This window comes from Panthera onca, chromosome B3 (assembly GCF_046562875.1).
Source record: "Panthera onca isolate mPanOnc1 chromosome B3, mPanOnc1 haplotype 2, whole genome shotgun sequence".
NCBI lineage: Eukaryota > Metazoa > Chordata > Mammalia > Carnivora > Felidae > Panthera > Panthera onca.
The window spans coordinates 31,277,593-31,303,150 of NC_138344.1; the positions used below are offsets into that span (position 1 = coordinate 31,277,593).

A 25,558-nucleotide genomic window follows, 5' to 3' on the forward strand; every position below is an offset into this window, starting at 1 on the left:
ATTTTGTCCTCTTTAAAGAGATCTCGGGTAACAACATGAACAACAGTAGACCAATTAGCAGCCCTGTACCAGTCCAGGGGAAGGAATGACAGTGGCTGGATTTGGTGGCAGCAAAGATGAACAAAGCAGAAAGTGTGAAGAAATAAGGGTAGTGAGAAGTGAATCGGCCATCTCCCCCATGGCTGATGGCTCTATTGCTGAAATTCCTCATTCACTAACACATGCTCGATGCCCTGAGTCAAATCCCAGAGCAGGTCCTAAACCTGTCTCTGGGCTCAGGGATCCTCATCTCTAAAACGATAAAACTTGACAGCAGGGGGCAAGACCTAAAAAGAGTCAGGACTCAGCATGTGTGTGGTGATGAGAGAGATTAAGGCAAGCTGAGAGCAAAGTACAGGCTAATAGCAGCCCCCATCCCCAGGTGGAATTTGTGTGCTATTCCTTGGACACTCTTGGCTATCCAAGAATAAAGGAAAGGGGTTTAAGTACTTGCCATGGTGATGTGGGAAACTAAGGCAAATGAAAGATTAAATTCCCTGTATACAGCCCATTGACAAGTCCTTGAAACCAGCAGAGTGACCTCCCTCTAGGAACTCAGCTGCCTTGATGATGACACTTTGCTAGGGGCAAAAGGGAATCTTGGCTTAACATTATCCTGACCACCCCCACCCCCCTCCCTGATCCTGTAAGTCTACTGCTAAAAATTCCTTTGGAAACTTCCTTTCTCAACTCCCCCAAGATATATGCTGGCAACCATATTCCAAGCTTATGGCCCCGTGATACACATCTGAAGGGTCTCATGACTGAGGTTTACTCAACAGTAATAAATGGCGTTTTCCTAACAGCAGCTAGGCCTCAAGATCATAGAAGCCTTGCTTCCAAAATACCTTAGAGACTTTATCCCTAACCCCCTCCAAACCTGAGGGTATATAATCAGTTACCCATCACAACCACAGTGCAGCTCTTTCTGCCCACGGGCCTTGTCTGGTGCTTTAATAAAATCACCTTTTGCACCAAATTCTTTCTTGGCCGTCAGCTCTGAACCCCCCCTCACCCCAAAACCCCATCATGTGGGATAGCTGCATGGTTGGTTCTTCCGAAAAAAATCCCCTCTGCCCTGCTGGGTCCTACCCCAAGTCCTCTCCTAGCTCGACTAAGTCCTCTCAGGTCAGAAATTCCGTTCCCCACTCCGGCCAAAATAGGCTCGTTCTCCTGTCTGGACCAGTTGGACTTCCCAAACTTGCCCTCCAGGGAAATGAAGGGGTTAAGTTTCCGGCTCCACTTAACAGAGCTTACTTGGGAATTTTCCAAGACAAATTTGGAAGCAATCAGACCGAGAGGCTGCTGAGAACAGGCTGCTGGGAAGGGTTCCGGCCCCGCCTTCCGCTCTCTCGTGCCTCTGAGCCACCCCGACCCTTGAGGCACAGGTATACGAAAGGAGCACCTGGAAGCGGAATGCCCACCCGCCGCTCTGTAGTGGGCTCGGCAGGAGGGCGGGGCGGACCTCTGTGACGTCAGGACCACGCCCCTCTGGGAGGGCGCTGCGCCTGCGCCAGAACGGCTGCTTCGCTCCCGGAAGTGGAGGGTTGGCACGGAGAGCGCCGCTGGGTCTGGGTGCCCGGAGGCCGAAGCACTCGCGGAGCTCGCCGGTCAGTCCCCGACCGCCATGTCGTCCTTCGATACCAATCCCTTCGCAGACCCAGTGGACGTAAACCCCTTCCAGGTAGAGCCCCCAACTCACTTCTCCCCGGTGCCAAAGGCCACCGCCCGGGCCTCTCGCTGGAGCAGAGAGACGTGGCGTAGGAGACGGCCTGTCTGCCCAATGGGAGAATGGGCTCTGAGGGCTGGCCTTTCGTAGTGTCTGGGGGGCGGGACTAGCAGCAGGTGGAACTGCGGAGGGGCGGGACGCTGTAGCCTGGGAAGAAGTGGTAGGACCCTCTAGCTCCCCGGATGTAGCTAGCCCCTTTGGCCGGACTTTGCTGGGGAAGCATAAGGTCGGGGAGAGAAGCGATTTCACCTGTGTGGGAGGTGTGGCTACTACATCCCGCAGTCTTGGGGAGACACCTGCTTTGAGTCACGTTAGGAGAGGGGGGTGACAACAACATAATGAAGAGGTAGAAGCCTCTAGTGGGACAGAGAAATGTGGGAACATGCCACGTTCCACTCTCCCCCCCCACTCTCGGAACAGCCAAACTAGCCTACAAGGTATAGGAGACCCACCGAGATTTGCTAGGAAATCTCGCAAATCTTTTTGCTAGGAGATTTGCTAGATTTGCTAGGAAGGTTGGAAGAGGGTGTGGGGATAACCGACGCACGCTGAAATACGGACTTGAAAAGAATTCCACACTTTGGCTATGGGTCTATTTTGGACTGGGATTTGGCTAGACAGGAGAGAGAGCCCTGGTTAGGGAGGGAGGAAAAGTGAGGGGGCTCTGAGGGTCTTGAAACACAAGGAATGTTGGTCTGATGGACGCGTGTGTTGGCTAGGGAGTTGAGATGTGCTGACCTTTGAGCTGGCTTGACCTTTTGAACAAAGGATAGCTGAAGAAGTCTTCCTACTTAAAGCGGAAACCTTTCTGCCTCTGAGCTAGGATACAGGGGTAATCCAGGGGTAATCTTTTGCACAGTGACAGGCTGGGGCTCCTGTTAACTCCAAATCTCCTGTGCCTCCTTTTCATGTCTGCTCAAAACCGGTTCTAGAGAAGCTTAATTGTGCTGACTGGTGATTTATGAGCCCTGAGGTTTCTGCTCTGTCAGTATGTTACTAGGCACATTAACTCATCTTGCTTGTGCTTTATCTGGTCATTGGCAGCTGCAGAGTTTCCTGCAGGCGTGGGGAAAGTACTTTGAGGGTGAGGTTTCTCCCCTTGAATTCCTTCAAGGTCGGTGCAAAGACAAAGGAGACTAGAAGGGAATAATTGTACACTCTCAGGGGAGTGAACATTTTATGTTTCTTTCTTGGTCTCAAGGTACTTAGTCAAAGGGAGCCCTCAAAGCAAATTTTGGTAGCTTGGTCTTTGTAACATCCTGAACATTCCTCTTACAACTTAATGCTTCTTGACAGACCTTTGTAAGAACCTTGTCTCTTATGTAATTCAGTCATCTCTATTAGTTAAGTAAAGAAAAAAGCATTTGCATTTTTTTTCCCCTGCCAGTGTCATCTGGTAACAGTTTGGTTTAATTACAGAACTGCTGTATGACACTGGGATCTAGTAGTCTTAAAAAAATTTTTTAATCTTTATTTTTTTTTTGAGAGAGAGACAGAGGGTGAGCAGGGGAGGAACAGAGAGAGAAGGAAACACAGAATCCGAAGCAGGCTCCAGGCTTTGACCTGTCAGCACAGAGCCCGACGCGGGGCTCGAACCCACGAACTGCGAGATCATGACCTGAGCCGAAGTGGGACGCTTAACCGACTGAGCCACCCAGGCACCCCATTTAAAAAAAAATTTTTTTTTTTTTAATCTTTATTTTTGAGAGAGAGAGACACACAGCATGAGCAGGGGAGGAGCAGAGAGAGTGGGATCTAGTAGTCTTTTGGAGTGTGTTCTGTGTAATGATTTGCTTTTTTTTCCCCCTCTGTCAGAATTGGAAATAAAATGTCTGCTGCTGTCTGCCAGAAGCAGTCAGCCATCCAGAGATGCGGAGAGCTTGTCTCCAGTGCTAGCAGTGGGCGAGATAGTTGGCCCGAGTGCTGCCCAAGATTAATAGCAGCTTGAAAGTCTTAGTCTTAAACCACATCTCCAGCCCCAGGAATGATTGTGCAAACTGTGGTAGAAGCAACTTCTGCATTCACCGAGACAGTCTGTCCATCAGGCAGCTCCAGGATATGGCAGGACAGGAAGCAGCTGTGGTCCTGTAAAGAACAACATCTGGTGGGGGAATCCTGTGTGGGAAGACAAGAGCTGGCTGGCTGGGACTCTGCTCCTCCTTACCCTGGGCCGTGTTTTTCCTCTTGGTGCACAGTTCTTCGGGGAGAAGGAACTTTGGACGTGATGCCCCCCCCAAGCTCTTTCACCTGGAGAGCTGCCCTCCCTTTTTGTGATGCTGGTGTCTGCTTTCCTGACTGCCAGGGCTGGGACATGGGAAGGGTGCAGCCCTTGGGTGACTGGGTGTGAACCCAGCTTCATTTACCCAGGGTGTTAGCACAGAGCTCAGGAGAAAACAAGGGGAGAGGCAGCAGACTCAGAAACTGTCACACCTAGCCAGCTTTCAGAGCAGAGTCATGCTTTCCATCACTCTGTGGTGGTTCATGAAAGTGTAGTGTTCAGAGTCCATGGTGGAGTACTGGAGCTGGGAACATCCTCAGGAATCTATTCTAACCCCTCGGTTTAGAGAGGAGGAAACCAGGAACCCAGTGAGGATGGTACCTGCCAGAGTCACCAGCTAATTTGCAGTGGGAAGGGGCCTAGATCTGGGTCTCATTCTCAGGACCTTGCTGTTTTAAATGTTTTTGAAGTTCAGATATTGGTCTTAAACTGCGTTGGGGTTATTTAGGCCAGCTTCGTCATCACTGTCCCCATTCTTGAGAGTACTGGTAGGGGTGATTAGTACTAGCCAAGTGAGTTTTACCATTTGCTAATTAGTATTAGCTATGCAAGTTTTTTTCCCCAGTGTGTGGGGCTGGGATAATACAGATTATACTGTGCTTTTTAAGATAGTACTTTATTTATTTTTTACAAGTTTGAGAGAGAGAGAGCTCATGCTTGTGCGTGCAAGCAGGGGAGGGGCAGAGAGAGAGGGTGAGAGAGAATCCCAAGCGAGTCTCAATCCCACGAACCATGAGATCATGACCTGAGCTGAAACCAAGAGTTGGACGCCTAATCAAGTGAGCCACCCAGGCGCCCCAGGATAGTACTTTATAGCAGTTATGTTCTGAGTAATAACCAGTCCTGAAAGGTGCTCAGGGTTATGTGGTCAAACAATTTTGGGAATCACTATTTTTTTCTTAAAGATTGGCAAGACTTGTTTGTTAAAGGCTCTGAGCAATCCTGCAATAAAGACATTTGCTCAACTTTTTTTTAATTAAAAATTTTTTTTTGTTTCATTTATTTATTTTTGAGAGACAGAGAGAGCCCAAGTGGGGAGGGGCAGAGAGAGAAAGAGACAGAATCCAAAGCAAGCTCCAGGCTCTGAGCTGTCAGCACAGAGCCCAACGTGGGGCTCGAACCCGCGAACTGTGAGATCATGACCTGAGCCGAAGTTGGATGCCCAACCGACTGAGCCACCCAGGCACCCCTAGCACAACTTGATCTGACCCAGAATTTCTCAGTTATCCAACCATGGAATCCTTTTTCTGCTAACTCTTGTGATATGCCCTGCAACTTCTGGTGTGCCTTTAAATTGACTCCTTTACCCTTGTTTTTTATCCACCCCCTACTTCCACCCACCTCCCCGCCCTGCAATGTGGGTGTGGGCTTATATGACCTCTTCTCTGCGTGGAGTTATACTTGAGATTCTTAGCAAACTTCCTGCAAAGGAAGAGCTGTGAATGCAAAGTTGTCACAAGAGTGCAGCAGAGGTTTTACCAAACTTCCAGGCGGAAGCAGGAAACTGCAAGCCAAGTGTTGCCGATTTCACAACCTCCCCCTGGCACTCCCTAATTCCTGTGCTTATTATGGTGCATCTGCTTTGTACTCTCTGGATCTTCGGGTCCTACTATGGACCGATTCCAGCATGTCTGATCCCCAAAATTTCTCAGGCAGTCTTGTCAGGTGGTGAAGAAGTAGAGGGCTAAAGGTGGGCATCGTGCCCATTTGAGTTTTCAGCACTTAGCTAACAAGCAGGTCACCCAGACCAGTGCTGGGGCTGCTTTCCTACTGGGCATTTCTTCAAGGCGGGGGGGGGGGGGGGGGGGGGGGGGGGCGGGGGATGTGTGTGAACTAGCTGGTGGTGCTGAACAGAGAAGGCCTTTCAGTGCCATGAGTTGCCAGATCGCAGAATATCACTTTCACACGTTGCCTCCTTGCAGTTAAAAGATAATCTCGGTGGTGTGGCTGCTTCCCGAGGATTTAAAACTTTTCTCTCCTGTGGGAGGAGAAAGTGGTGGCAGAAACGTGATTTGGGTGCGAACAAAGTTCCCTGCACAGACACTTCCCAGAGAGGGTGGGCTCCAGCTTGACTGTAGCTTTGGGAATTCTTACAACCACCAGATGGACCTGTTAGAACTTTCCTGTGGAACAGGAGCATTGTCTCAAGGAATTTGAAAATGGTGAAGTTCATATAGTTTGAGTCCAGACAGCTGCCAGATCCGGGGGGTGGGGGTGAGGGTAAAGGGGATGGGAGTTATCTCCCTGCCTTTATGGCTGGCACCTGGAGCCAGGCTGGGTGATTCAAAAGCACTTGGTCAGAGACACAGGTGGACTTTAACCCTACAATTCTGTTAAGTTTTCTTTGGAGCTACTTGGAGTAGGATAATCCTGTGTTCAGAGAAATGGTAATATTTAACCAGGACAAACAAGGGGTCCTTGCCACTCTTTCAGAGAAGAGTGCCAGTGCACATTACCAAGGTGTGACCCGCCCAGCAGTGCTCCTTTGAGGTGCCTACACATTTATGTACATCACTGAGCTCCTGCTGCTCCAAGGGCCTGTGCAGGAGATTGAGGTAAATGAGCCCACGGCCTGCCAGCGCTTCTGATCTGGCAGGAGAGCCAAGAAATGCTAGCTGTTCAATGATAACACACCGTGGGTATGATGAAGGCATTTGAAACTTGGCAGAAGGAACTATGAGGGATCTGAGGAGGAAGAGCAGAGTCCTTTGGTAGAAAGGCTCAGGCCGAGAGCGGATGGGAAGAGAGGATATTTCATATTTCAGGTGACAGAGCACCAAGAAGCAAAAGGCACTTGTGCATACTGTGGCCCCGCAGCCCCAGGCGCCTCCTCCCTCTTAGAGCCTGCCACCTCTCTGGCCACTGGCCTGGGACACGTCTGCTGCTTGTGGCACACTCGCTCGCCTGGCAGTCTCTCCTGTACTTCTCTCTGCCCTCAACCTCTTTAACACTGGGGCACTCACCTCCTTCCACCTGTTTTGAGGCTATGAAGGCTGCAGTTCTGTCCTTTGACTTTGTTCTCACTGTATACCTCTCTGAGTAAGGTTTTCCATTTACACTATAGCCAAGGCGCACAGGGGTCCCATACAGACCAGGTTCGGCCACTGGCCGCTGACAGAATCCAGAGGCAGAGAGATGAGCAGTGGTGGAACAAGAAAGGAGTTTATTTCAGCAAGACCAACACCGGGAAGACGGCGGACTAGCAGCTCAGACTGTCTCCAAAGTGCCGAAAATACTTCAGGTTTATATAAGGAAAATGTGGGACAGTGGTGGGTGTGTACATGTAGGTGGGCAGTGAAGGTCAAGTCGAGCATAGTCTTGGAGTCAGGTGTGGGGCCTTGCTGGCTCAGGGCAGTTCTTGTTGCTTGAGGGGGTAATTTCAGTTCCCTGTTCTCATCAGGGGATGCTCTGCCCTTAGGGTCTTCAGCCTGAGCGCAGAGACCAACTGGAAAGAAGAACCCAACTAGAAAGCGTGAGGTCACAATGGAGGCAACTGAAGTCATCTTTCACTGCGGCTTCAGAATAGCATCCACATCCCAGTGATCCCAGATCTAGAGCTGCTCTAGGGGCTCCTGGCTGGCTCCATTAGTAGGGCATGCAACCCTTTTCTTTTTTTTTAAGAACATGCAATTTTTTTTTTTTTTTTTTTAAGTTTATTTATTTATTTTGAGAGAGGGAGAGACAGCACACACATGAGCAAGCAAGCATGAGCAGGGGCGGGGCAGAGAGAGAGAGAGAGAGAGAGAGAGAGAGAGAATGAATCCCAAGCAGGCACCTCACTGTCAGTGCAGGGCCTGACTTGGGGCTCGATCTCAGAAACCATGAGATCATGACCTGAGCTGAAATCAAGAATTAGATGCTTAACCAACTAAGCCACACAGGTGCCTTGAAACTCTTGCTCTCAGGGTCGTGAGTTGAAGTCCCACTTTGGGCATGGAGCCTACTTTAAAAAAACAAACATGGGGCACCTGCTTTCACACACCCGCTCCTGAAAAGCCTGTTCCTCTCCCGTGATCACTAATCTTGCTCAGGGGTGGCACTGTTACCCGGTCACCCAAGTTAGCCACTGAGTTCCTCAACTTCCCTTCCCCTCCCCCTTTCTTGCCCTAGAGAGTGGCTGAGCCCGTGGCATCTACCTGAGCAGGGCCTCTGGAGTCTGTCGCCTCTTCTCCACCCCCAGTTATCATGCTTTTAGTTCAGTCCTCACCATCACCCCTGTGGACTGTGGCCCCGGCCAGTCCTCCCTCCCCTCTCACTGTGCTCTCCTCACCGTGGCAGAGATGACAGTCTCTAGTTGTCCTCCACCTCTCATGGGTGGAGTCCAAACTCCTGCTGTCTGGCTCAACCCTTTGTTCAGGCTGGTTCCTTGGCACTCCTGGCTTCTGTCTCTCTTCACTGCATGGCCCCCGGAACCTTCTGTATAGAGGCCACTTTTCAGCAACAGACCTCAGTGGTGGAAACCTGAGTAAGGTAAAAGGGCCCAGAGTGACCACTGGGCTGTATGCAAACAGGCTCATTAGGCGACCCACCTCAAAATAGCCATTAGTCCTGGCTGACCAATGGACTACTGACAATTGGCTACAGGTACCGAAAAGGAATATTTTGTGCATTCCCATACCTCCTCACCTCCCCGCCATAACTCCAGCCCCCAGCACTGCCTCTTGACAGTCTCTCCTTTGCTGTCCTGCCCGCTACTCCCTTGCAGTGTTTTCAATAAACTTCTGTGTCCTTTGTCCTCCTGTCTTGGGTGAATTCCGGCCTCCACCCTATTGAGTTGCCCCACATCCTGTGCCCTGAACACATAGAGGTGTGTTTGCCTTTGCGCATGTTGCTTTTTTTTTTTTTTTTTAATGTTTATTCATTTATTTTGAGAGAAAGCACAAGCAGGTGAGGGGCAGAGAGGAGAGCCAGAATCTCACGCAGGTTCTGTGTCATCAGTGCAGAGCCCAGTGTGGGGCTTGAACCCACAAACTGTAAGATCATGACCTGAGCCAGGTGCTTAACTGACTGAGGCACCCAGGCGCCCCACAGTGCTGCTCTTGCCTCCCTCCTTAGTTCTTGCTAAACTTTTGTCCTCTCTCAAGATCCAACTCAGGTGCCATCTCCGTGAAGCCTACCCTGACTCCCAGACAGCTTAGTCCCTCCCTCCTCTGTGAAGCCCTCCCATCGGCCCTGGCCCTGCACTAGTCACGTGCTGTCACTTCCTGCCTTGGCTTCTTGTTCTCTGTCCTGTCCACTTCTTGAGGGCAGGAACCAAGGCTTTTTGGTCAGGGTCCTAGCCCCGCACTTGGCGTGGGACGGTTCGCCTAAGGAGTAAACGAAGGTGGAAGGAGATGACAAGTGTCTCAGTTTGACCAAGGACAGGCTGCTGCCAGGGGTGCTGGCACCAGGTCCGGGAGGGCCTCGGGCGCCAGGCCAGGTGGGTCAGCCTCACTTTTCTGGGCCACTGTGTCCATCACTGCTGTGGCAAGGAGAGAGGCCTGGGTGCACGTTGCTCATTTGATGGGTCCTCAGGCTCTTTTTAAAAATGTGTGGGTATGTGTGCTTTTAAGGTAAAAATAACATCACATTGTGGAAAATTCAGAAGACAAAATAGATCATTTGTATTTCTGCCAGTCTTTTGCAACCATTGTTGTTCTGATGTGTTTTCCTGCCAGTCTCTTTTCACATGAATGCTTTTGACAAAATTGTTATGTGGTATTCATATAACAAAGTCTTTTCCATATTGCTGCTCTATGCTTATAGCTGTGGTTATTTATTTATTTTAAAAATAAAGTTTATTTATTTATTTGGAGAGGGGTGGTAGGGGCAGAGAGAGAATCCAAGCAAGCCCATTCTGTCAGCACGGAGCCCGATGTGGGGCTTGAACTCACAAACTGAGAGATTATGACCTTAGCCAAAACTGAGAGTTGGACGCTTAACCAACTGAGCCACGCAGGTGCCCCATAGCTGTGATTTTTAATGGCTGTTCAGGACATTGAGGGGATGTGTACCAAAACATTCTTGGGCTCACTGTCGTTGGACAGTTAAGTCATTTCCTGATTTTTTTCCTCCTATTGTAAGCACTGGTGCAATAAATCTCTTTGTAGGTACAGATTTTTACATATTTGTGTCATATTTCCTTAGGATGGATTTTCAGGTAAGAGAGTACCGAGGTTATCTGTGGCTCTTTTTACTTGGGACCTAGCCACTTGGTTGGGGGATGATTGCCCTCTTTTGTCCTATGACACACAGCCTTGTCTCCAAAGCAAATAGGACTTCCCAAGAGTTCCAAAGTATTGGTAACTCTGCCTCCCAGAGAGAATGGCCGAGTTTTTTTAGCTCATGAGGTATTTATTTAATGTGTTTATTTGGAGCCTGAAATAAACCCCACACTGGGAGCTTGGGTGGAGTGTAGGAGGCGAAAGCAAGAAAGAGTCACAGCTCAAGCACAGCCGACACCTGTGACATGGAAAGTGATTGCCAAACTGGAAACGAATGTGTTTTTCAAGGCCCTTCCCGGCAGAGCTCCAGCGCCTGCCTCTTTTCCTCTGGGTCCTCACACCCCAGCCACACGAAGGGTTCCCCTGCCCCAGCAGTGGTGAGCCTCTCCTCCGCTCCCTGGCCTCCCTTCCCCTCTTTTTCACTCTGCCCTGGGCTCTTGTACTATGTGCACGTGTCTCTGCGACAGTCATCCGCTCCAGAAGGTCAAGAGCTGCATCCTGTTGATCTTGGTTTGTCACTCACACTGTTTGTGACTCTTCCCAGAGTGAAAAGAACCGAGTGCAGGAGCATTTTCTTTGTTATATATTCAGTAAAGGGCATTAGCCAGGCTCAGTCCTTTGTGTACCAGGGGGGTTTTGGGTTACCTCTCTGTAGGTGAAACTTAGCTCTCGCCATCCTTTGAAATGACTACTTGACCCACTTCCGAGCCAGCTGATGCTTAGTGGGAAAGAAGCTTGCTGCTGTTGACTCGTTACTTGTGACTCAGAGTAGAAGCTGAGGGTCTTCATTCAGACCAGTCAGTGTGGTCCTTAGTGCAAGACTCGCTGCATGTCTCCTAACACAGGTGTTCCCCCAAGGACTTCCCTGAAGTCCAGGAATAAAAAACTGAGCAGAAGTAGTTGTCTTGGTCACTCATGGTGTCCCGTCAGTGTTCCTCAGGAGGGGGCTTCATTCATTCAACCACACATTGAGCACCTTCCGTTTGTCAAGTGCCCCAGGCTTTGGGGGTACACTGCTGAACAAGGTAGACCCTCACCTTGCCCACTCGTGTCCCTGGATACAGACAACTTGAATTCAGAATCTGGCTCAGCTACCACCCCTGGGATCTTGGACAAGCCACTTCCCCTCTCTGAGGCGGGGCTTTCTCCAGCTGCAATCTAAAAAGACATCCCTCACGGGGTGGTCATGAGGTTGAATGAGGGGACACCTCAGCTGAGCCACAGGGTTCAGAAGCTGGTTGAAGTGACGATTTATCTCTGTTCTTTCAAGGATGGAATAGAACCAGGATTATTCTAGATGCACAGGAGAGAAGTCAAGTCATTTCAGACAGTGGATGCCTTAGGGCACTGGGCCTTAATTCTTTTGAAGAACCAGGTTGAGGAAAGCTGGTAGAACCTTCTTTTCTGACAACTCGACACAGTGGCCAGTTCTGGGGTGACTAGAACTTCAAAATCGCATCATTGTATAAGGACACTCAGTAAATGTCAGCTCCCTTCCTCTTTCACCAGGCCTGAGCTTCTCATCTTTCAGAAAGCACCCAGGTCTCCCAGAATGTTCCAGGACCGTCTTCCGAGGCAGGGTGCTTGTGGGCCCTGGGGCTGCCACAGTGATGCAGGTACCCTCCAGCTTTGGGGCAGTATCACCCAGAGAAAGTAGAGGAGAGCATGTGGCACATACTGTCAAATACTGTTTGACTTTCTGCTCTGCATCGGCCCTTCCGCAAGCACTAGGAGCCAGAAGTATGAACTTGAGAGAGAAGCATCTGGCTGTGGAGGTTACAGCATGCTGGTGGAGACAGTATTTGTTTATGGCAAGTCTGGTGAGGGGTAAAGGACCAAGCTTTAAGACTTTAGAAAAAGGAGAGATCACTATGGACAGAGTAGTCAGCTTGCCCACCCCCAGAATCCTCTTCTGGCTGACCTTGGTAAAGAAAATGACATCTCTGCATGGGTCTGAAGGTTGCCTGTTAAACGCACGCACCTCAGCCAGACATGTGGGTCAGCGCCCAAAACAGCTACCAGAGCCACCCCTCTGTCTTCTGTCCTGTGACACACACTCAGGTAACCAGTTCCTTGCATGGTGGATCTGATTTCAGTGACTTCAGCTCACTCACTGTGCTGTGGCTTGGTGTTTGCTGAGTCAGAAAGGGGAATGGAACCTGAGCTCCAGATCTTCCTTGCAGAAAGTCAGCCCAGTAATTCTGGGAGAAATCATTCAGCCAATAAATAACCTCAAGGCCAGTTCCTCCATCTCAGGTGGCCTTCTGAACCTCACCTTGTCCCTTTAAGTTTCAGGGGCCACCGGGCAGGAATGCTGTCCAGCAGAATGGACATAGCCACATTGCCTCCTTGCGGAGGAAATTGGGTGGGGGTCCAGAGATGAGGTACGTCTAGAGAGAAGTGAGTTGGGGCTCTGGGCCCAGGGGCCAGCCAGCCACAGTCTCACTCTTCAGGAACTGGAGACCCAGGTGGGAAGATGAGAGTTAGTATGTGTGAAAAACATCAGAGAACACGCTCACTGCTGACATTCTGTGAATGTACAGAAGAGGGAGCCAGCCATCTTGAGACCTAGGACAAGTACGGCACCACAGTAGGATCTGTTTCCACCTCTAAAGAATTGAGGGGGTTGTTCCCTGAGGGTCTGTCTAATGTTAATATTGTGTTTGAGAATCCAGTCTGTGGATTCTTGGTGGAGGTGAGGCCAGGACAGCAGGATGGGAGCCTGTGGACCAGAAGTGAGGGATGGGGGTTAGGTACACAGAGCGGGGCCTAGGGGAGGCCTTGTAACCTGGGCCTTGGCAGAGTCCAGCCGTGGTGTGCCCAGCCTTCACAGCTGCTCCTCCCAGAGCCCAGGCATCGCTGTGGAGCTGGACTTGAGCTATTACCTATTACGTACGGGGAAGGGGAAAGGATGATGGAGTGCTGGGAGGGGGTGAGATGAGGCCAAGTGGCCCCAGGCCATCAGGGAGGTGCTCGGTGGAGGAGATGACAGGAAGTGCTGTGCAGGCCCTACGCGGGAGGGCTGGCCTTGGAAGAGGTCAGATGGAGAAGGGAAAATTGAAGACTCAGGGAAAGACTGCGTTCTGAAGGACATTTTTGCATTTTCTTGAGGGGAAAAAAAAAATGAACCCAAAAACATTCTCTCCGCTTTTCATCTGAGCCCTTCATGCCTCTGTTCTTAGCAAGTGTGCCTGATTTAACAAAATCAGTACTGGCAGCCCGCAGTGTGTTTTTGTTCCAGAACCTTAAACCATCCTTTAAAAAATAAGAGGAGAGGGTGCCTGAGTGGCTCAGTCGGTTAAGTGTCCAACTCTTGATTTCGGTTTAGTTCATGATGTCATGGTTTGTGAGTTTGAGCCCCATGTCAGGCTCTGCACTAACAGTACAGAGCCTGCTTGGGATTCTCTCTCTCTGCCTCTCCCTGTGTGTGCGGGCACAAGCCCACTCTCTCTGTCTCTCCCCCTCTTAAAATAAATAAATGAGCTTAAAAAAAAAATAATAAGGGGCACCTGAGTGGCTCAGTCAGTTAAGTGTCCAACTTTGGCTCAGGTCATGATATTGTAGTGTGCAAGTTCGAGCCCCTCATTGGGCTGTGCATTGCTGGTGCAGAGCTTGCTTGGGATTCTCTTTCTCCCTCTCTCTCTCTGCTCCTTCCCCACTTGCATGCTGTCCCTCTCTCAAAATAAATAAATAAACTTCTTAAAATAAATAGGAATAAATGCTTTCTGTAAAATAATAAAACAGTACAGCAAGGTTATAAATTAAAAAGTGAGTATTCCTACCACGCACTCCCTCCCCCCCAAACTACTCAGTCCCCGGAGGTAAATACTGTAAACTCTTTTGAATCTGTAAAGGGCACAACAAGGACATGGTAGTGTCTGTTTTGAGGTCTCAGAATGTAAAGCTTGCTCTAGGTCTCTTCTGGGAAGTCATTGGGGCTGAACTCCTTTCCCAGAAAGGGAGAAGAGGTTGCAGCTCTGGTGTGGCAGGGGCTGGGCAGAGGACCCTTTCTGGAGAGCTTTTCAGGCCACCAGGAAGGGCCTCACCTCAGCCCTGTATCCCTGAGGCCTGCTGGCCTGGGAGGGGCCAAGAGATGGTTCTCTCTTCTCCCCAGTGGCTCATGGCTGTTTTTGTTTGTTTTGCTTTTTACCTTTGCAGGATCCCTCTGTGACCCAGCTGACCAATGCCCCGCAAGGTGGCCTGGCTGAATTCAACCCCTTCTCCGAGGTTGGTGAGCATGCCCTCTTTCTGAGTCCCTGGGTCCCGTGGGTGGTGCCAGGTTTCTGAGGCAAGGAGCCTTGGCAGAGGCAGAGACAGCTCTGAGAAACTGCAGTCCTAACGTGAACTTGGGGTGGGGATAAGGATGAAGAAGTCAGCAGTTCTCCCCTTGGGATTTGTCATCTGGGCCCCTCCGTGAAGAGGACAGGACAGTGCTGAGAAGCTGTGGCTCCAGCAAGGCCAGGGGGGCCAGGTGAAGCATCACATTGCCCAGAGCATGAGGCTCAAAGGCTAAGAATCTGCAGGGCCAGGCTGAGGCCTGCCCCAGAGGGAATGTCCCTCACAGGCAGGGGCACAGCACTCACCCCACTGTGGGTCTGCCCCCGTGTGGCCAACTAGTGGAGCCCCACTCATCTGCCTCCTTTGGTGTGTCCCACGCAGACAAATGCAGCGACAACAGTTCCTGTCACACAGCTCCCTGGGCCCTCGCAGCCGGCGGTTCTCCAGCCCTCAATGGAACCAACCCAGCCAACCCCCCAGGTACTGTTGACAAAAATCCCTTTGCCTCTTTTTTCCTGAGAGGGTAGCACCAGTAGCTGAGCCCTGAGATTGGGGGAGGAGGTGGACAGAGGACCTTAATTCCTGGCTGCCCTTTAAGGGCCCTTTTGATAATCTCTTTGGAGCTGGTCACTTACACATGGAGGGTCTGCTCAACCAGCCTATATCCTCACCCCCACCCCATTACCACCACCAAACAATAACCAGGCTAGGGTCGTTGGTGCCTTCAGAGAGAGCATTTGCCTCTGTTGTGCCATTCCGGATCCTCGTGGGGCCTTTGGTTTGTCCTCTCACTCAGGGCCCCGAATCAATCAATCTATCCATCCATTCATCCATTCTCCTGTCCTCCCTCCCTCTGTCTCTCTCTCTCTCTCTTTTCTTTTTTTAGCCTCTTTTATTTCTGCCTTCCTTCCTATTTTCCTTTGTCCCTTCACCAAATACCGTGAATCTTGTCTGCTTTGTGTCTGACACTCGACTCCCCATCACCTCGCCGTCCTGCCCCGTGTGCCTCACCACCCCAGTGAGCGTGACCCACAGTGGAGTTGTATGTTGCAGCTCCTGCGTAGACAGGCCAGCAGGTTCCTGCCTACCAGATTCCTGGCAGTGAGCGAGCTCTCAGAGAGGCAGATGCTACTAGGAGGAGATAGTATTCTCAGAGACAGCTACATGCAAAAGCTTCCGAAGGTAGGCGAAGTGTAGATGAGCATGAGGGAGGGCAAGGCCCAAGCCGGGCTTTGGGCTCTCGTGGGCCCCAAGAGGCTCTCGCCTTCTGACCAGACTTGGGAGGGAAGGCTGAGATGTTCAGCATGGTCCAGGATCGTCCATTCTGGTCCTGCTTTGGCCCCCAGTGCCTGAAAGTGACCTGCTAAAGTCAGCCTTGGCTCTTTGGAGAACGCCTTTTGGAGAGAGTGAGAGAGCGAGGGTGTGTGTGTGCACATGCGCGCGTGCACGCGCGCACACATATATATACATATGTCTGGCTTACCGTTCTGCGAGGTGACTGGTCTGATACCTGTTTCCTAAAACGACTGTAGACTTCGGGAATAACCAGGCCCCAACAGCTGTAGCCCCTGGAAGGAGTGGGGCCCTGGGCTGAAACGCCAGGGCCAGCTCTGCTTGGCCTCACGTTCCCTAGGTGCCTCACTCAGAGGCTCTTTCTGGACAGGGGATGAAGCTTGGACTCCGCACGTCATCAAAGCCGGGCAGAGCAGGGCCAAGCCTAGGGGGCTGCGCTGGGGTATAGCCGGTCACATTTTCAGGTGGACCTCAAAGGGTCAGCTCCTGGGGGTGTGGTGGGGTGGTACTTAAATATGGATCCATGAGGCTCCAGGTGCATGTGATCTGTCCTCACGTGTCGCCTCCGCACTCACTGCTAGCAGGTTGCACTGTTTCCCCTGTGCACACACACCCTCCAGGCTCTTCAGATGAGGTGCAGCTCTCTGGGTTTCTGGCTACAGCTTAGTCTCTTGTGATGCCGTTTTCCCTTCGCTGTTACCCCAGAGGTCAGTGTAACTGAACTTTGCCTGCATTCCAGAATGGGGGAATGTTCTCTCGTCTCCAGCTCAGGGGTCTCCCCTTCATCCCTGATCCCAGATTAAGGCTGGTTAACGGGTAAGGGGACAGAGGTGGTGTCCAGGCAGTAGGAGACAGGTCACCTTGGCCTGTCTGTGGTGGTCTCTGGTACCCAAGACAGCATGGAGCTGGGACTGTCTCTCCCTGCATGGGGCAAGGCCCTTCTGACTTTCTGCTCACACTGACGACTGACATTGCCCCTCTGTCTCCCGTGTCCGGCTGCTCCACTTCCGTGCCCCCCAGGCCGTGGCCTCCGCAGCCCAGGCGAGCCTGCTCCGGCAGCAGGAAGAACTGGACAGGAAAGCAGCCGAGCTGGAGCGCAAGGAGCGGGAGCTACAGAACACTGTGGCCAACTTACATGGTAAGGGAGGCTGCCGGGCCCTGGGCTGCCAGGCCTGGCACGGGAGCTCTTCCTGAGCCTGCTTGTCCTGGGGCAGCCCTGGACCCCTGTCGGGCTTTTGATCATCTTAGAGCAGCCCTGGTGCTAGTGCCAGGCAGGGCAGGGAGATGGAGGCCAGGAGACCTGCAGTGTGGACCTAGCGGGTGTGGTTATTTCTGCACTCCTTCCCAGCCCTGAAATTTTTGCTGAAGTAGGGACACTGGTCCTGCAATTCCCCTTCATCTTCACGAAGATGACCCCTTGTGCTTATGGGTTGGTTGTTCATAAAAATAATCACATAGGCCATTTTGCTCTGTTTGTGAGTGCATTTGGGATCTGTTAACCTTGGAGCAGGCTTGTGTGTGTTCGTGTCCCATCACCCTTTTCCCATCCCACTCCCTACCCATGGAGACCCTGAGCCCCACTTGCCGGTGCCCTTCTGGAGCCCTGGTTTGGCCCGTAAACTGCTGGAGTGTGCACCCTGCCATGCTGCTGTGGAGGCTGGGCCTCACCTCGTCGCGTCTTTCTACACAGTGAGAGAGAACAACTGGCCGCCCCTGCCCTTCTGGTGCCCTGTCAAGCCCTGCTTCTATCAGGATTTCTCGGTAGAAATCCCTGCTGACTACCAGCGGATATGCAAGATGCTCTACTATCTCTGGATGTGTGAGTCCCGCCCCGGCCCTCTTGAGCTTACGGGTGAAATGAGGTGTGACTCCAGGGCCCTTTCTGTGCTCTGGCTGCTCCTCCCCGCAGACTCCAACCTTCCTCAGTGCTGGGCCGGGGTAGAAGGTACCTTCTGCCCCCCTAATTGGCCCTCCACAGTCTACTCCCTGTGCTGGGAACCTCCCCAGAAGGGCCAGTTCACACCATGGATCACGTAGAGTGAGACTAATGGGAGGCTTCAGAGTTCCTGTGGGGCTCGTTGCCTTAAAAGGCCACCCTTAGGTGAAGGCCTCCCTCTGCACAAGTAGCCCAGCTACTCCCTGTAGCTCCAGTGTGGGCCATCTAGGGACAGGGACAGGAGTCTCCAAGGGCTTCTTTCCCTCAAGGATCAGCCCTTGAGTCTGCACCTTCCTTTCACTGCCACTCCCCACCCCCATCATATATCTGGGCCGTCCCTTCACCTCTTAGGAACGTGGTTTGGTCCCTGGTTTTGCTGCCCCAGAAAATCAGGATCTGGGAGCTCACTGCACCTAGATGCAGACGAAGGTCCTGTAGTATTTCTGCAGCTCCCCTCACTGTATGGACCTCACGTCCTCCCAGGGGGTGGTTCACCATGCCTGGGAATCCTTCAGTCACCTTGGCACGAGCCCGTATCTCTCTCTCCTCCCCCTCCCCAGTGCACTCGGTGACTCTGTTTCTGAACCTGCTTGCCTGCCTGGCCTGGTTCTTAGTTGACAGCACCAACGGAGTGAACTTTGGCCTTTCGATCCTGTGGTTTATCATCTTCACCCCCTGTGCCTTCCTGTGTTGGTACCGACCCATCTATAAAGCCTTCAGGTGAGTGGGGCTTGGACAAGGGGTCAGTGTATGACTGGCATCCCAGGTAGCAGGCCAAGGGCCTTAAGCCCAGGGGCCCCATCCTAGTCTTAGAGCAGAATAGGTTGGTGGGGAAATCCACTTTCCCATTCCCACCCACAGTGAGAGCAGACACGGATCAGGAGCCATTTTCCTAAGTTGTTGTGCCTGGGGTCTGCTCTGGACACTGTCCTTGGGTTAGGCATGGGAGATCTAGGGAGGGGTCTGCAGCTCTTCCCTGTGTTCTCACTGCTCCCATTCTGTCTGGTGCATTAGGATTTCAGATGCTGGGTAGAGGGAGGGGCTGCTCAACCCCCTTCTGAAGCATTAGCTACTCTCAGAAAGTCTGACTTTGATAAGCTCTCCATGGCTTATCACTCCAGGCTCTCTTGAGCCTGCTGAGTGCCAAAGCAGTTGACCTAGAATAAATACTGTGGACCTGAGTGGAGCTACCTCACAGACCCCTAGGGCTTGTGCAGTTGTGCCTCGGAGTTGATGCTTTCAGGCCTGGGAGCCTATCAGGCCCCGGGAAGTTGGGGGGCAATGGCTGAACCCTCCCACGTACTCTGCAGAGGAGACCTGCGGCCTCAATCTATTCTAGCCCTCAAGGACATGGAGCTGGAGGTCTGGTCTAGGGTTCTGTGCTCCCCAAATACCTTTTCTTCCACCCAGGCCTACAGTTTTATTATTAGATATTTATACCTTTGGCTTAGATTTCTTTGCCTTCTATGAAATGCAAACACATATACCAGGAAATGGACTGTTAGGCTCTTTATATTGTTTTTTTGAGTGAACAACTTTATTAGCTCTTTGAGTAAGGGGTCAAGCATTGACCCCTTAAACTGGAAGGCAAGGAGGGGCAAGCCTGTTTTGATTATGGTTGTGGGTGTCTGTGTCCTTATGGACAATGTGGCTGGTCCCCTGGAGCTGTCTGTGCTCCCATCCTGCCTCCTGGCTCCTAATGAGGACCGATGCCATGCCAAGTGAGGAACCTGAGGAATGAGCCCCAAGCCCTCTTGTGACTTCGGATTTCCCCCTCTCTCCACAGGTCTGACAACTCTTTCAGCTTCTTTGTATTCTTCTTCGTATTTTTTTGTCAAATAGGGATCTACATCATCCAACTGGTTGGCATCCCTGGCCTGGGGGACAGGTGAGACCTGGGGCAGCACGATGGAATTACATTTTAGAGGTGGCTTGGCCTCTCTCGCTCTGCTATCCTCATTCCCAGAGGGCCCTTGCAGATGACCCGTCTTCTACCCTAGCCGGGAGAGGGGTTGGGTGGACTTGCATCTGCCTCCGTGCACCGCCCCCAGTTCTTCACCGCTCACCAACTCACTGCCTTGCCTCATCTACCACTTTCTGGGGCGTTGTAAGTGGACTTGCCCTGAGTCCTTAGGCTACCTGGCCTAAGTCCTATGGAGGACTGCATTTATTCCTTTTCTCCGGCCACGCCCTCCCAGAGGCTAGGGCTACTTCTCCAGGCCCCAGACAAGCTCTTGGATTTGGGCAGCTGCTGACAGATGCCCTGGCTTTTGCACACTCTGTGCTGTGACTTCTCCCAGAGGCCCTGTAATGCCAGGAGATGGAGCCCTAGCCTCTCTCCTGGATTTTGCCTCCTTCTTGCTTTGAGCGTATAACTGGCTTGAGTTTCCTGGGCGCTGTAGTCCTCAGTTCAGAATTAGCCTTAGAAAGAAAACCTGATGGCTGATGTTTTCCTTTCCGCCCCAGTGCACAGGGAACATCACAGAATGGTCAGGCTGACGCTTGGCTGAAAGCCTGGGCCTGGAAGGGCTGCACTATTTTGGTCCCCTTCCTCCAGTGCAGCTGATCCAGAGAGGAGGGAGGGGCTGACTCACCTTGCACTCCGAGCACGTCCCCGCTGCCCTCCCACCACCCCTCTTCCCTCTCACCTTGCTGTTTCTTTTTAAAAAAAAAAAAAAAATTTTTTTTAACGTTTATTTATTTTTTAAGAGACAGAGAGTGAGCAGGGGAGGGACAGAGAGAGAGGGAGTCACAGAGTCCAAAGGAGGCTCCAGGCTCTGAGCTGCCAGCACAGAGTCCGACCTGGGGCTCGAATTCAGTAATGGTGAGATCATGACCTGAGCTGAAGTTGGATGCTTAACTGAGCCACCCGGGCGCCCCTCACCTTGCTGTTTCTAATCTGGCCCTTTTCTCTTTGATTGGTGACCCGGTTTCATTACTCACTATTCTTAGTGAGATCCTGGAAGACAGGCTGTGGCCTAACTGCTGTTTGCTTCTAGACTCGGAGTCAGAAGGCTTGAGTTCTGGTCCGGACTCCCCTCCGCCGCCCCCCTGCCCCCATGACCTGCCTGGGCTTCCCTCTCAAGCCCTGCAGCCCCCAGTTTCCCAGTGCCTTCCTCACCTCCCCTCCGGCCCCCCACAGCTGGGTGGATGTAATCCTCCTTTCTTGTTACTGATTGTGAAATACCCATAACATTTGTTTTATTTACTACTTAAACCGTCTTAAAGCAGAACATTCAGTGGTGTGTAGTAGATCCACAGTGTTGTGCAGCCCTCACTACTGTCTAGTTCCAGGAAACGCTATATCACCCCAAAGGAAAACGCCATACTTAATCCCTCCTTCCCCGAGCCCCTGGCAGCTGTTAAGCTGCTGTCTGTCTCTGGATCAGCCTATTCTGGACATTTCATATAAATGGAACCATACAGTAGGTGGCTTTTTGTGTTTGGCTTCTCTCAGCATAATGTTTTTTTCTTTTTTAATTTTTTTTTTAATTTTTTTTAATGTTTATTTATTTTTGAGACAGAGAGAGACAGAGCATGAGCGGGGGAGGGGCAGAGAGAGAGGGAGACACAGAATCTGAAACAGGCTCCAGGCTCCGAGCGGTCAGCACAGAGCCCGACGCGGGGCTCGAACCCACAGACCGCGAGATCGTGACCTGAGCCGAAGTCGGACGCTTAACCGACTGAGCCACCCAGGCGCCCTTCAGCATAATGTTTTTAAGGCTCATGTTGTAACATGGATTAGTATTTCATCCCTTTTTATGGCTGAATCATATCCCATCCATCTGCTTATCCACTCATCAATTGATAGACCCTGGGGTTTTTCCACCTTTTTGCTGTTGTGAATACTGCTGCTATGAACGTTTTTGTACGAGCTGTTGAACACCTATTTTCAGTTCTTTTGAGTATGTACGTAGGAGTGGAATTGCGGGGTCAGATGGAAGTCTGTACCATTCTGTACATGTACAAGTCTGTACCATGTCTGTACACACATGGTGGTGTGTGAGGGCTCTGGTTTTTCCACATTCTCACCAACTCTGGTTTGGTTTGTTTTTTTTCCCAGCCTAGAGGTAAGATACCTCACTGTTTTTTGTTTTGTTTTGTTTTTGTTTTTAAACTTTAACATTTATTTTTGAGAGAGACAGCACGGGTTGGGGAGGGGCAGAGAAAGGGAGACATGGAATCTGAAGCAGGCTCCAGGCTCTGAGCAGTCAGCACGGAGCCCAACACAGGGCTCAAACCCACGGACCTTGAGATCATGACCTGAGCCGAAGTTGGCACTTAACCAACTGAGCCACCCAGGCACCCCCGTCACTGTTTTTTGATTGACATTTCCTGAATGACTAATGATGTTGGCCATTTGTGTATCTTTGTGGAGAAATGTCTATTCAAGTCTTTCTCTAGTAATTGGGTTGTCTTTTTGTTGTTGACTTCTTTATATATTCTGGATACCAGCTCCCTATCAGATATGTAGTGAACACATTTTCTCCCCCCTGTGTATTATTTTTCTCATTCTTGTGATAGTGTCCTTTGACGCACAAAGTTTTTTGTTTTTAAAAAAAAAATTTTTTTTTTTTACATTTATTTATTTTTGAGAGACAGAGAGAGAGCATGAGCAGGGAGGGCAGAGAGAGAGGGAGACACAGAATCTGAAGCAGGCTCCAGGCTCTGAACTGTCAGCACAGAGCCTGACACGGGGCTCGAACTCAACGTGAGGTCATGACCTGAGCCGAAGTCAGACGCTCAACCCACTGAGCCACCCAGGCGCCCCTTTTGTTTGTTTGTTTGTTTGTTTTTTAATGTTTTTTTTTTTTTTATTTTTGCGACAGAGAGAGACAGAGCATGAGTAGGGGAGGGGCAGAGAGAGAGGGAGACACAGAATCGGAAGCAGGCTCCAGGCGCTGAGCTGTCAGCACAGAGCCCGATGCGGGGCTCGAACCCACAGACTGCGAGATCATGACCTGAGCTGAAGTCGGACGCTTAACCGACTGAGCCACCCAGGCGCCCCTGTTTGTTTTTTAAAGTTTATTTATTTTGAGAGAGAGAGGGAGCCGGGAAGGGGCAGAGAGAGGGAGAGACAGAATCTCAAGCAGGCTCTGCACCGCCAACACAGAGCCCAACGCAGGGCTCAAACTCCTGAATCATGAGATCGTGACCTGAGTCAAGACCAAGAATCAGCCGCTTTTAACCGACTGAGCCACCCAGGCGCCCCAGGTCTCTGATCCATCTGGAGTTAATTTTTGCGTATGGTTGAAGTGAAGGACCAGCTTCATTGTTTTCCATGTGGATTCTTTCCCCATTTACTGGTCTTGGCATCCCTGTCAAAAATCAGTTGATGATAGAATTATCAGTTTGTTTCTGGACTCTCAGTTCTATTCCATTGATCTGTATGTCTGTCCTTATACCAGTACTGCACTATTTTGAGAACTGTGGCTTTGTGGTAAGTTCTTATTTAATTCAGGCAGTGTGAGGATATCCCCTTTTATAGATAAGGACACTGGGGCCAGGAAGGTGATGCTGGAGGCAGAGGGGCTGCCCTGGGCCCCAGCAGGAGGAGCTGAGGTGACAGGATGAATGCGATGGCTTGGCCAGTGGTCCTCCTTCCCAGAGGGGGGCCTTGGAAGCAAGCAGCCAGGCTTTCCACGTCCCCTAGAAGAGCAGGAAAAGGCCCTCCCCCATGCTACTCCTGACTGTGAGGGCCGTGTGGGGCCCTTCCCTTCAGCCTTCACAGAGGCCTGGCCTCTCCCAGGCCGAGGGCTCGTGGCCCCCTGGGCTCTGTGCTGGAGGGAGGTGCCTGGGTGGTGGCTGGTCAGCATACAGCGGCCACTTAGAGAAGAACACCTCACAGGGACCTCTGGGGCCCATTCCCACTGTGTCCCTTCTGGCCGCCTCCTCCCTTTGCAGTGGTTGGATCGCAGCCCTGTCTACACTGAAGAAAGACCACTTGGCTGTGTCAATCATCATGATGGTGGTGGCTGGCTTCTTCACCCTATGTGCCGTGCTCTCACTCTTCCTTCTGAAGCGGGTGAGTGCTGGGTGCTGGCCCAACAGCAGCCCAAGGAAGCCGGCACCCCTCTCCTGCCTTTGCCTCGAGCCCATCACTAGAGCATTTGGGCTTCCCGGGTCCCAGAGGTCCAGCGGCTGTCACCAAGGCTCTGGATGGGAGGTCAGGTGGGACTCCAGGGCGGCCTTCTCACCCCAGCCTCTTTCCCCAGGTGCACTCCCTATACCGCCGGACGGGGGCCAGTTTCCAGCAGGCCCAGGAGGAGTTTTCCCAGGGCATCTTCAGCAACAGGACCTTCCGCAGCGCTGCCTCAAATGCTGCCCGAGGAGCCTTCCAGGGGAACTAGTCCCCCTGACTGTCCTTCCTCTGCCCCAGCCTTTTCTCTTGCCTGCCTTCTAGCTGCACTTTCCGTGGGTGCCTTAAACAGTGGTTATGCCCAGCACAGACCGGGGGAGGGTCTTGCCGGAGTTCTTCCTCCTTCCTCAGCAACCAGCTCTCCGTTCTGCTCGAGAAGGGGAGGGAGGGACAGGGACTTATTTTTTACATAACAGGAAAAAAACAAAAACAAAAACAAAACAAAACAGTCTTTCCTTCTCTGGTGGTAGTTTGGTAGGATTCGAAGCTGTGGGACTGAAGTTCACTTCCCCGTACCCACGCACATACACGTACATACTTGGGATCAGCAGCTGACCTGGGCCCATCCCAGGTGGAGTCTTACTTCTCCAGGGTCCTGGGACTTCACTTCTCCCCTAGCAGGCCTGGCCCAAATATGGCTCCACACAAAAAGCCTGTGGCTTCCACAGTCCTTCCTTTCCTTCCCTCCCAGGCTTGGGGTAGTCTCCCAAGGGCTGCCCTTTAGGTGAACTGCAGTCCAGGTGGATGGCAGGCTCTGTTCCCCAGATCACTCTGGGGTGGTCTCTGGGCTTCCAGAGCCTCTGGCGTGGTCGCCCCAGGCTCTTCCCTGCCTTAACGTTTCTCACAGATTCATAGACCTTTAGTGCCCCCTGCACCTTCCTGGTATGGGCAGCGCCTGTGCCCTCTGGGGCCCTCTCTGAGCTCTTCCCTTTTTAGACTTACTGAATGTGCAATGGGATTGTTGGGATGTGGGAGTGGGGTGGGGAGGGGAGGGATAAAAGACATTGGCCCCAAGTTGTCTTGCCCAGCCTTTGGCAGTTTTCTAGGAGGGTGGAGTCTGGTTGTACTGGTGTGGTTTGGCCCTGTTTGTTTGATTTCCTCTCCTCCTGAGGGATAGCAGCCCTTTACCATGGCCTCAGATTCTACTCTACTCTGCCTTCCACTATCAGCAATAAGTCGTCTGTATGACTCTTAGGGAAGGCAGGAAGAATCAGTCCAGAACTGTACCCCTTCATGCTGGACTGATGAGCCATTTTTTCTGAGGGTTCCAGGCTCCATACCCTGAGTAGAACCTAGGTCACCTTTCACTGTTCCTGGGGATTCCTCAGGTGTGTCAGTGTGATGGGCACCTGGGAGTCCCCAGGTAAAACCTGTACCCTGTCCTCCAAAGGCTGTAGGGGTGGGTGTGTGGACTGAGGGGACCTCTCAAAAAGCTGGCCAATTGCCTGCCTCTGGAACCTGGATCCCATCCCAAGGCAGCCTGCAAACGGCCAGCTCACCAGCCCCAGAGCCACTGAATGATAGTGGCAGTGACCAAGGTTTTGTAAACTTTCTGGTGTTTTTTTCTTCATGTATAAATGTATATGTTATGTCTCAATTTTTGTGCTTTAAATAAAAATGACATTTTCAGACAACACTGGTCCTAATGTCTTGTGGACTTCGG

At 51.6% G+C, this 25,558-nt stretch overlaps 1 protein-coding gene across 2 annotated transcripts; it reads left to right on the top strand.

The window, feature by feature from the left end:
• Positions 1-1,564: 1,564 nt before the first annotated feature.
• SCAMP2 (secretory carrier membrane protein 2) lies at positions 1,565-25,529 on the top strand. 2 transcript variants are annotated; one of them, XM_060618043.3, is made up of 10 exons: positions 1,565-1,723; positions 14,408-14,476; positions 14,909-15,007; positions 15,581-15,709; positions 16,841-16,958; positions 17,511-17,639; positions 18,317-18,476; positions 19,543-19,644; positions 23,661-23,781; positions 23,972-25,529. In XM_060618043.3, the coding sequence occupies exons 1-10, from the start codon at positions 1,667-1,669 to the stop codon at positions 24,104-24,106; spliced, it is 1,119 nt and encodes a 372-aa protein (XP_060474026.3). In that variant the 5' UTR covers positions 1,565-1,666; the 3' UTR covers positions 24,107-25,529. The 2 variants fall into 2 exon arrangements, with proteins under 2 accessions (XP_060474026.3, XP_060474025.3); XM_060618042.3 differs by lacking the exon at positions 15,581-15,709.
• The last annotated feature ends 29 nt before the right edge of the window (positions 25,530-25,558 follow it).